The sequence below is a fragment of the Pagrus pagrus genome (genome assembly GCF_965226575.1).
Source record: "Pagrus pagrus genome assembly, chromosome: 17".
Classification (NCBI taxonomy): Eukaryota; Metazoa; Chordata; class Actinopteri; order Spariformes; family Sparidae; genus Pagrus; species Pagrus pagrus.
The window spans coordinates 10,180,152-10,191,507 of record NC_140201.1 but is presented as its reverse complement, the minus strand read 5'-3'; the positions used below and the strand labels follow the sequence as shown (position 1 = coordinate 10,191,507).

Sequence of the window (11,356 nt, the reverse complement as noted above, 5' to 3'; positions counted from 1 at the left end):
AACCATTTCTTTAAAAAACAGGAAACAACCACACACAAACCATTCCTTTAGCCAAAACAATATTTTATTAAGAGAGACAGGGTTGGAGGGTGGAGTTACAGCAACAACTGATCTGCTGACATGAACAGTGGAAATCCATCTGCTGTCCAGACTGTCTTCAGGTCTCGTCTCAGATCAGACCGCTGGGTCTGCCGCCGTCTCGGGAGGCAGAAGACGCTGATATCAACCGGTCCATCCCCTCCTCTCCCCTTCAGCTCCAGGGAGAGCAGCTAGTGCTGCTTCCTCCTGAATGAGCACCCTGCCAGAGGAGACAATGACAGTCAGAGCAATGCTGACAAAAGAGAAGCCTTACAGTACAGAAATACTGCAGGCTGTGCACACTGCTATTGTACTACACAGTGCTGATACAAGAGTCATCGTTTTCCCCCCATCATGTGACTGATTACATCAACATCTCTTCCCACGACCTCCTTACTTTACATTTATTGTGCAACATCAGGCTTAAAAGTGAAAGCTTTGACAGAACTGGCTAAAATAATAGATTGAGCAGGCTACACAATGCTAACTACACTGCCAGCAGCATCCGAGCTGTACTGTACAGTAGATGGAGGGTGGATATTTGTTCTCAGCCTTCGAAAGGGGGGAGCCAGTGGTCTAGCTCAACCCTTCTGCAAACTGAGGTTGATCTGGCACTGGAATGAGATTGGAAGACCACGATAGAGGAAGTCCAGTCACTTAGCAGTGCGGCTAACAACTTCAAATATGAACACAATCACAGGAAAATCCCCCATCTCAGTATTAAAAACACTAACCTAATGCCAGTAAAAGGTTGACTACTAATGCATTAATAGTAAAGGTATATTCTTTGTCAAACTTTGTCAGTGGTATAACATTTTGATCATGATCACAAGTAAAGAGACTCCTGATCTGGCATACAGTTGTAGCACCTAGAATTTAATGTGCTACATTTACTGGATCAAATATCAAGTTTAATTTATTTGTCTACAACACATGGTTGTACAAAGAAAAGCAAGTTGTAGTCCCTTTATACTACACAAGAAAAACTATTTTGTATGGTGGAGTATGGGGGATAAGTTGAAAAGCTGCTTAATCTGGTGGTACGGCAGCCGGGTGAACAGGCTGTGGCTTGGGCGGGTGTCGTCTTTTAGTATCGCATTAGTTGATATTTAAATCGCAATGCACGTGTGTGGCTACTGAATGGCAGTTTTCAAAGATCAGAAATTAATTTCAGCCCCAGACAGGTAAGGCAGAAAGAATAGTTCAGCGTTCTCAGCGATACAGACTGCGCAATAAAAAGGTTGAGCCTGATCTTTTAGTCTAGTATACCTATTTTGGACTGCTTTGGAAAAAGTCAAAGTGTGTGAGCCAAATTAGGACATCACAATGGCACTGTATGTTTCTGGATAACATTTTAGGTTCTGTTGCTGTTGAACGACCCTAACCAGAAGTTTGCATCAATTTATTAAGGCACAAACTCTACGATAACTCAACTGGGTGTTAGTAAGAGACTGTGGAGCCAGCAGTCAGATTGTTAACATGAACATCGTAGGTTCATACTGACCCTCTGTGAGACGTGCTTTGCCTCCAGTGGGCTGACACAGGACTGTTGAACAGCCAACACACAGCACAACTGTCTGAGCGTGGCTGAACACTGTCGTGATCTTGTAGCATCCTGAAAAAGACAAAAAACAAGTATTTTACCTCACAAGGTCAAGTGGATAACCACAAACTATATCAGTTGACAGTACTTGTCAAGTGTCTGTCGAGGTCAATCTACATGTGAAAAAACTGTACCTGGACATTTCACGTCCATGAAGTAAGAGTTGGGACTCTGAACAAGACGCTTCTTCTTGTGCCTCCTCTTCTCCTCCTCAGGGGATGGGTGCAACAAGTCTTTTGCGAGCTGGAGAAAATAAAAGGAGAAAATGAACAAAATGTTTGTGAATAATCAGATAAAGTAACCTCTGAGATCGATCAGCTAGAACTACGATTAATGATACCGCTCGGGCCATCCTAGTAGAAATATAAACCGCTGGATTCCGGTAATTTAAATGTATTACTTTGTTAAAAATCCACGTTATTTAACATGTCTCAGTGTCGTTTTGTCCTGCTAAATGAACGCTACGTTTGTACGTCCAGGCTTCTCGGCTGGCCTACATTTCTTGGATTAGATAACGCAAGCTACGCATTTTAGTCACTCGCTGCCTCTTCCTCAAATATTTGTGTTAAGTAAGTAAATCATCAGCCTAACAATATAAATCAAGAAGAAATGGTTAATGTTAGGTTTTCTGCGCTATCAGCCCGCTCAGATCCTCCGTTGAACTGGCTCCATGTTTGCGGTGTGTGCGCGGCCATCTTGTGTCACAATGCGCTCGCAATGCGCTCAAACGTGCACAATTATTTGTGTAAAACTGGGACCAAAACTCAGCGAAAGCATCTGAAACTGCCAGCAGTCGAGTCGGTAACGTCTAACGTAAATGTTGAGCCGTGTGTTGGCTCTTCAACATGCGATTAAATGGTGAAAATGTCATTTTCTGAAGGCCTCCGGATACTCACTGGCATGTTGGCGAGGAAATAGCCGCTGCCGAAAAGGAGGCATTACCGGAAGCGAGGGGTTCATATCGGTTGTTCCTTTGAGCACGAGCCGGACGTGACGTATTTAACAGGACGTGGCCGCCATGTTGGTGAGGTCCAGACTCCACCCTGCTGCCTCCACCGAAGTCCCGCTACCGAGATCACTTCTATATATCGACGGCAGATTAAAATTAACTTGATTAATATGTTCGCACAATATTATATCCACGAAATATCATGGCTTAAAAAATATCCTAATTTTATATTTTCCTAAGATACCGATTTTAAAACATATTTTACGTCTATTTACTCCCAAATTCAGACATTTCAATTTTTTTTTCATATGCTTTCTTTATTCCTTGCTGTTCTTACGTTTTATTTATTGTGCAATTTTATTAATTTACTGTATTTTTATTTTTTATTATTTGTGTTGTTTAATTGTTTCCCGTTCTCCTTGTATTAATTGATAAAATGAACTATCCCAATAAAGTGTAAAAAAAGAAACATTGTATAGCTATCTTGTGTCTCCAAATGTCCAAATATGCACAACAAAATGGCCGTTTTGACCAAAATAAAAAGTATGCATGTAGGTATGTATGTCTTTTCTACGGAAGCCCTAACGGGCCATGCATTCATATTCAAATGTATGAATGCATGGCCCTTTAGGGCTTCCGTACTTTTCTATGAAAAGCACAAGTAAGATAAAAATAAGGTCGAGATATTGGGATATGGGTGCATATATGCATGTGCATGGATATGCAATAAAAGTCAAATGAATATCATAATATCATTATTGGAATCCCAAATCACAAAATCTATTATTGCTCTCCTACTTGGACTATACACTTTAATATGTTGAAAACAAACAGTGATCGAGGAACCTGAAAGAGTTCATATTTTCACTTTATTTGAGGGCCACCTGGTGGCACTTCAGGGCAAGCAGCTGACAAACCGTCCTCAGCGTCAGACGTGCAACAGAGTTCAGTTCCTTCTTCTACATTACAAGTGTTCTGTTTCAATGTAATCCTTCCTCCTGTCAACACTCCAATTAAAGAGATGGGAGACATACATTTCTACAGTTCAGCTAAAGCTATATATAATAGCGGTATAGCTATATATAGTATTAGACTTCAGCAGCTTGGAATTGACAAATGAAATAGGTACCTTCATTATCATGGTTGTTTAGTGTGGAATTATCTCTTTGTGTTCTTTGTGTATCTACTGCAGTTTAGCTAGGAGACCCCATGTAAAAACAAAGAAGGGATTTCATGAGGAAAAGACAGTAACTTTAACACATGCACCAGCCAAACTTTCAACACTGGGGTGTCTCTCCCACTGGCTGAGAACTGTGATGTAACAGCAATGGTTCCTCTATATTAAGTACTGTTTGACTGTTGAGTCTTTGTCCTTGGTGTAAATTCTGCCCATGAGCAAAACGGAGCAGTAAAATGGATCTGTAAACAGTCCTGATCAGCTGTCCTGCACTAAGCAGCTGGATTTTAATGTGCCAAACTGTCCTCTTGTTCTTTATGCACCACAAGACTTCAACTGTTAATATTTCCATTTGTTCATCACATGTGTTACAAAGCCACAAGGGAGGACACAGTAGAAAATATACATATCATATTTGTAATCATAGAAACCTTATTAAAACTATACATGAACTGCGTAGAAGTCAAGGTCGATTCTGTCAGCACTATGCCCCCGGTCCCTCCACTTCTGTCGGTTCGGATGTGTTTTTTTTGAGTGGATCTCTGAGTGCCATCACTTCCTTTATCTTCACATAAATCTCACAATCCGGTGAGAAGCGGTTTCTCTGAAAGAGAGATTGGAAATCATCTTTGTGTTTCTCTGTAACACCTTAGATTTCATCAAAAGTTGTATTCATACCAAGTCACAATACAGAGGAAGCCTAAGTATTTGACCGGACTATTTAAGTTAAAACATGTTTTCCTCCAGTAGAAATACAAATAAAACAAAGCACTATAGAACCAATCGTGTTTCCATAGGTGAAATTTACTGAAAAAATGTACTTTAATAGATCAAAAGTCAAAATTCAAAGTAGCCAGACTCAAGTCATTTGGTCAAAGTCTCAAGAAAGTGATTTTTTTCCCAACCAAGAGTTCACTGTTCGCTGTGTGTGTGAAGCAAACCTGCAGACAGAGGCGCAGCAGGCCTCCTTCATCACCCTGCATCTCCAGTGACTTCAGGAACAGAGGCAGCGACTTCTCTGTAATTCTGTTCCCTACACACACACGCACGCACACACACACACACACACACACACACACACACACACACACACACGCACGCACACACAAAACCATTTTAATTAACTCTTCAAATGGCCTTTACAAGGTTTCATTATTTATTTTGTGCATAGCCCTGAGGAAGGAGTTGCAATTAGCGTCCAGCTTGTACAAAACAAATTAATGATTTCATTAATCCAGCATGGCCTGTAAATAATAAACCTCCTATTTCTAATTTCTTATGAATGTTTTTTTTCTAAACAAATGACAAAAAGGGTTAAAATCATATACAAGGCTGAGATGAACACACCACATTTACTGACCTGCCAGATTGAGGGAGGTGAGAGTTGTGTTTCCAGGCAGAATAAGCTCGCCGTCCCTGCGTTGCACCGACTGGTCCAGCAGGGGGTTCACTATCTCCACCACCTCCACCTGCTGGTTGAGATGGAGAGAAGTAAACAAGTGCATGACAGTGTATAATCAAATCATATCCATCATTGTGAATACAATTGTATCAAACAAACCTCAATTACGGAAGTATTCGATTTATCCTGCAGAAAAAATAAAGTAAAACTCTGGATTATTGAAAGCATTATGCTGTATTGTGCATGTTTATCTCCATATGGCACGAAAATATGTGTCTGGTACATCCTGTGCTGTAAGTTGTTTCTCTTTGTTGGAGCTAGGAGAGCAACGAAAAGATCAACACAGCTGCTGTCAGTCAGAGTTTAATAAAACATGGTAACAATTTTAGTAACCATCATTAACCCTCAAAGACCAAGAACAATTTTGACTTTTTTTGTTAGTCTTACTCTATTCTAGCAGTCAGCATCATGTGCCATACATCGTCTGATTCAAAAGGAATAACAGAATTCAACCTCTTTAACTCAAAACCAATAGAGGGCACCATATAGCTGTGCAGGGAGTCAAAACTATTTCTGCTTTGCAAAAGCCAAAAAAGCATTATGTTGATAAGTTTAGTTCATTCTTGAATGTTGTAAACTAAAATGCCTACACACTGCACCTTCAAGTTTTAGCCTGGCTCATTTAAAGCCCCAATCCTACATTTGCGTTGTCTGACACGCATGGATGTTTTTGACTTGCATATTAATTTTTGTCTACATCAGACCTTTCCTAAGGAAGCTATAACTGTTGATTAGAAATATTATCCTCCTCCTCCTCAGATGTAATCCTGTATATCATTTAGTGACCATGTAGATGTGTCCAATCACAACAGAGGACATTGAAGCAATAGTGACTTTTTTCAGAGAAATATATTATCCATTGAACGTGAACAACAAAAGAGCTTGTTGAGCTTGGCTACAACCATTGCCCGCTGGCCCTATGAAAGAGGAAACTCTATGGGTTTCTTTGATGAATCAATGCTGCAAAACGTGATGGTTAAACAATCAAATACTTTATAAAAGCTTATGAAGCTTTATAAAGTATTTCATTGCTGTTAACAGTAGAAAAAAACTCCTAACTAAAGTTAAATCAACTATAAATCTACCATTCATTAATGATGTTTTTTATAAAGCGTAAGCACACACACAGATTACTTTTCTTGTTAGACTTTGGTTCTCTTTGATGGCAGCTGGTTTCTCTTCTTTTTTCAATGCTTCCTGTGCTGTAAAACATCTCAAGATTATTTGTCACAAGATTTATAAGCCACAGATGGAATCAGAACTGGAACAGTTTCATTTTACTGTCCGTCTTGCACATTACCTTTTTCTTGCTTTTGCTCTCTCCTTTGCTGACGCTCAGTGAGGTGCTGCTGGGCACTGAGGGAAGTTGGCCAGCAGGCGACGGGTTAGAATTGACCCTCATAGATGGCTACAAAAATATAATGAGAGAATCTGAAATGTGTTCAGAAGATAGCGAGGGTATTAATTGACATTGCTGCGCTTACAGACTGCGTTCTCTCCAGAAGCAGCTTCCTCCTCTCCACAACTTCTTCATGAGTGAGAGCAAACTCGCCAAGTATCTGAAAATGGAAATGGTAAAGGGCGCGGATGCTTATTAAATCACATGAAATAAGGCAATAAGCAGAATATAATTTGAAACAACTTCCCCACTGATTGAAATGCATTATCTCCCAGGTACAAGTCTTTCATGTAAATGGATACCGCAGCCAGATGAGCAGCTCCTGCGTCCCCGATCTGATTGTTGGAGAGCGAGAGAATGAGCAAAGCACAATTCAACCGCAGACCCTGAGAGACACAACAGGATGAACACTTCAGTGGTCATGAGGGGAACATATACGGTGAACATGGAGTCAGTTATAGGTTATACCTGTGCAATATGTTCAGCACCTGCATCACCAATAGAATTGAATGCCAGGTTGAGTGACAAGAGGTTCTTGTTGGCAGATCTGAGTGTTGAAAGAGCCGACCCAATCAGACGAGCGCCCTCGTCTCCTATCTGGTTATTTCTCAGGGACAAGTGAGTGAGCCTTGACAAAACACAAACATGAATCAGGCATGTTAATAGCTGCAGTTACATAGACAATATTTCTTCAGTCCTGTGTGGTTGTGGTAGTTGTAACAAATAGACATGCACAAAGTGGTTCCGCCCCTTGTAAAGCCTCTAAAGTGAAATATAACAGAAGAAGAGATTTTTTTCCAACTTAACTGTAACTGTATTTATTAATTCACTAGATGGGACGACGAAAGATGGGACGACATCACGTCTTCACCTAAACTCAGACAATATAATGTCTCTTTATTCCAACCAGAGAGAAATTATAAGATTAAGCGTTTAAATGCTTATTAGGCACTAATATCTTCCTACTTGAACGGATTACCAAAGGTTAACACCAATCCCCCTCAATCTGATTGACAATTTATTTAGGCCGGTCTGGATCAGACTCTTACAACAGGCATATTTGCTCTGATTGGGCTTTTATTCTGTTTATTAGTGAAATATTAGGGTACTGTTATTTTAACAAGTTTTGTTTTACTGTGTGAGATATGTTTGGAAACTCACATGCTATCTTCAGAGAGAAGAAGATGGAAGCTCCGCTCTGGAAGAGGGTTGCCCTCCACTGTCACAGCTCTTACATGAAACAAAGAGTAGAGGAAGGATTAGTTACCTTCGGTGTTTGACTCATGATGTTCAACATACTGTGCTGTAGTTTTCTCTGCAACACTCATTTTCCAACTTGCACTCAAATTTAGAAGCTGTTCAGACCTGGTAACAACATGCATCCTGAGTGATGCGATCACAAGTGGAGAGCTCTTAGTACAAATGTGAGGACGCATTCGAGAGCCGATCACTCAGACTACATTCTGAGGTGATCTGGGCCACAGGTGACCACTTTTTAGCAGTCTACGCACATGTGTATCCAAAATGGATTACACACTGTCTGATTTCCATGTGATTTACCGTAATGTACGCCACGTGTTTTGGGCTCTCTGAACCTGCCAATGTTCACAGCAGATGTTTGTGAAGACACTGTCTGATTTAATTTTTCGACCTGTCTTACCTGCCAACATTTAGTGGCTGTTTGAACAGGTTTCAGGTGATTTCATCACCCATGTAAACTTTTGGGAAATACAGTAAACAGTAACCAATATAGGAAACTTCTTTGACGCTGGTGGAGAAAGTGACCAGACTCCCTAAAAAAATGTTGTGAGTTGTGGAATAAGGACATGTGTATACATGGATACATGAAGAAATTTCCGATCTGATCACAAGTGGTCATGTTAATGCCTAAAGCGGTCCACTTGTGATCGGATCACTGAGGAAGGATGTTAATACCAGGTCTGAATTCTCTCATAGTTTCACATCCACAGGCACACAGCGAGCTTCAAACAAAAGTGTGAATGAGTAGAATCCACTCACCTGAGGTTGGAGCACAGTGATATTGTGTTGACAAGGGAGATTACCATTTGATCTGTCAGTCCCGCCTGCCAAAACCTGCACCACAGTGGACAAGATTACATAAACAAGAAAGAACAAAAACAGTGACAGCTGTAACCCTGTTCCCTGTAACAGGAGTGTACCTTTCCCCGTCAGCTCATTACTCACTGGAGGCTCTGCAGCTTGTTCAAGGAGGGAAACATCTTCTGCAGCACTCTGGCAGTCTGCTCATCCACCTTCCATCCTGTGTATTTTTAAATCAGATGATGTTTTCTCCAACATTCAGCAGAAATACTGAACAATATTAACTACAGAGGGGCAATATTGGGCACAGACAACTCATGATGTCAAATTTAAAAAGACATAAATGTCAAACCAGAGACAATAATGGCTGTAAATATTTATCTGTGATGATTTGTTCTCACCAGAAACCTTCAAGTTCTTGGCGCTGATGGGGTCTTCATTCTCCAGCTCCACTTGGAGGCATGGCTTAGACCAGGAAGATACAGCATCTATCTGTGACTCGCTTTCCTCTGTAGGTACAATTGTGACAATTGTGAGTGAACTGAAGCTAAGACTATAAATAAGAACAATTACTATACATTCAAACTTCTTATATAATGATGTATACAGTTAAGTATATTTCCAGTTACTGAATGTTCCTCTGTTTTTAAATGTTCTTTGGTTTATGTTTTTAGATCAGTCAGTCAGTTAGTTAAGTGTCTCTTACAGCATACATAAAGATATTAGTTTAGTTTCATAAGTGTCTGTCTGTCCCTTGGTCAGTGATCCTTGTTTACCTGTGTCCCCTCCTTCAATTTCAGTGGTGGAGGAGGCTGGTTGCTTGGTGCTGACAGTTGGAAGATCTTCCTTCATGTCCAGAAGAGCACAAAGCGCAGGGAAGTCAATCTCCACATTGCCTGAGCACTGAAATTCATCTGTAGGATAGAGGGTTTAAGGCACCGACCATATAACCCCCCTCTGTTACTGAAGACAGCGCGATGAGGTTACTTACCAAAGGTCAGAGCTGGAATTTTTTCATTTGGAGTCTGTCCTAAAAACAACAGATAGGCCAGAGTTTATAAAAGTGACGATGAGTTGTCATATCATGCTCCTTACACACACAAAAAGCTAGTGAATGAGAAAAGGTATTTCATCCCTGACGTCTATTAAGATTCTTATAATGCTTGGATCCAGCGTTTTCCTGTTTCCCTGCCATCTGTCCTGCATATGGTGGGTTATAGTAAGGTCCAGACTGCTCTGGCAATAATGTGTGAAAAGCTATTGAATGTGTGAATGAAACTACTCTACTACTAGAACTTACTTTCATAATTGAAAAGTACATGCACATGTACATATTCTACGTATTTCTATTTAATTTCAGTTTAGTATGATTATTATTATTATTATTATTATTATTATTATCATCATAATCTTTTACTAATATCATGAAGTTACCATGAAGAAACATTGTTTTTATGTAAATCAAACAAACAACAGGGTAATGTAAACACTGGGTGTCTCCGGAGTGAAAAACTAACTTCACCTCGGTGTCCAGTGAAGGGGCTGGCCAGCTAACGCTAACTGAAGTTGATTTCTGACTTGCCGATAAAACACTCATCTTTGAGCTAACCTGTATTTCTCGAGACCTCGTCCTCAGCATTCGCCTTTTTTGCTTTTTCTTTTGGTTTCCTTCTAGACATTGTTGTCTTAAAGTCGAAATACACCAGTGAGTTAACGTTAAATCTTCAGATAAGTGAGCTGACGCCGTTTCACTGTTAGCTAGATGAAGTGACACTGGCGTCACTATGGTAACCAACTCCCAGTCCAACCTGTGGGTTTCTCGCGAGACTTCTGGCCATGCACTTGCTTTAAACTTTTCCCTTTGCTCTTGGTATATTTGAAAGTTATCGTTTATTAAGATTTGCTGGAAAATATCTTAGTAGCTTATGCTGCGTTTGCTATCAGTGCCAAGAATATCAGTATCACGGGTAGGCTGTCATTGAACTCATCTAAAATCGCACTGCTGTAATATCGCGAGAGTTTTCAAATGACCGTTTGGAGCCAAAATGGCTACAGTTTCTACTATTTTTTTTCTCTTTTCAGCCTCCAGTCTCTAATCTTGAGGATCAGTATTTTTAAATTCATGTTGATTTTTGATTGTGGTCTATGTTTGTACCATCTGAAGTTGCTCTAAGACAAGGAAATTGTTATTTTCTATGTTTAAACTGGAGCGGGAGCAGCCACGACAGCTGGTTGATTGTGAAGGGAGAAGTTCACTCATATATCACTGTGAAGATCAGGTTTTCATTTCAGACAATACAGTCCTGAACTTTCAGTAGAGCAGGCACAGTACAAATCACCTGCACTATTTGTGAAAAGACTGGAATATAGTATTTTGTACTGACGAAGAGGCTCTATCAGCTAAATTATCCATTCATCATCAAATAAAGTCTGTGTCTTGAAAGATGTTTGTGCTGCAAAATACGAAAAGCAGTTTAGTTAATTCTGAGGGCATTAAATTGATGATAAGCCTCTCTGAAATGTTGTCCACATCTCTATTATTTTTTAGCAACAGCAGTCAAAGTGACAGTATACGGCAGTAAGTTTCATTACGCAAAGCTCACTGAAATCAGATCGATAACATTTAC

General features: G+C 40.1%; 2 protein-coding genes across 10 annotated transcripts; both read right to left on the bottom strand.

The window, feature by feature from the left end:
• Positions 1-42: 42 nt before the first annotated feature.
• Positions 43-2,687, bottom strand: rps27.1 (ribosomal protein S27 isoform 1). The gene is made up of 4 exons (XM_084380195.1): positions 2,578-2,687; positions 1,816-1,924; positions 1,583-1,693; positions 43-298 (listed from the first exon to the last, which is right to left on the bottom strand). Exons 1-4 carry the CDS (start codon positions 2,581-2,583, stop codon positions 270-272), a joined length of 255 nt encoding a protein of 84 aa, XP_084236321.1. The 5' UTR covers positions 2,584-2,687; the 3' UTR covers positions 43-269.
• Positions 2,688-3,480: 793 nt separating this feature from the next.
• lrrc71 (leucine rich repeat containing 71) lies at positions 3,481-10,540 on the bottom strand. 9 transcript variants are annotated; one of them, XM_084378760.1, is made up of 16 exons: positions 10,339-10,539; positions 9,721-9,759; positions 9,506-9,643; positions 9,131-9,238; positions 8,874-8,949; positions 8,688-8,762; positions 7,830-7,898; positions 7,137-7,296; positions 6,920-7,054; positions 6,754-6,828; positions 6,570-6,677; positions 6,404-6,466; positions 5,369-5,395; positions 5,168-5,276; positions 4,749-4,840; positions 3,481-4,411 (listed from the first exon to the last, which is right to left on the bottom strand). In XM_084378760.1, the coding sequence occupies exons 1-16, from the start codon at positions 10,406-10,408 to the stop codon at positions 4,292-4,294; spliced, it is 1,464 nt and encodes a 487-aa protein (XP_084234886.1). In that variant the 5' UTR covers positions 10,409-10,539; the 3' UTR covers positions 3,481-4,291. The 9 variants fall into 9 exon arrangements, with proteins under 9 accessions (XP_084234886.1, XP_084234889.1, XP_084234887.1 ...); XM_084378763.1 differs by having other exon boundaries at positions 5,168-5,279; positions 6,920-7,003; XM_084378761.1 differs by having other exon boundaries at positions 5,168-5,279; positions 9,721-9,754.
• Between the last annotated feature and the right edge of the window lie 816 nt (positions 10,541-11,356).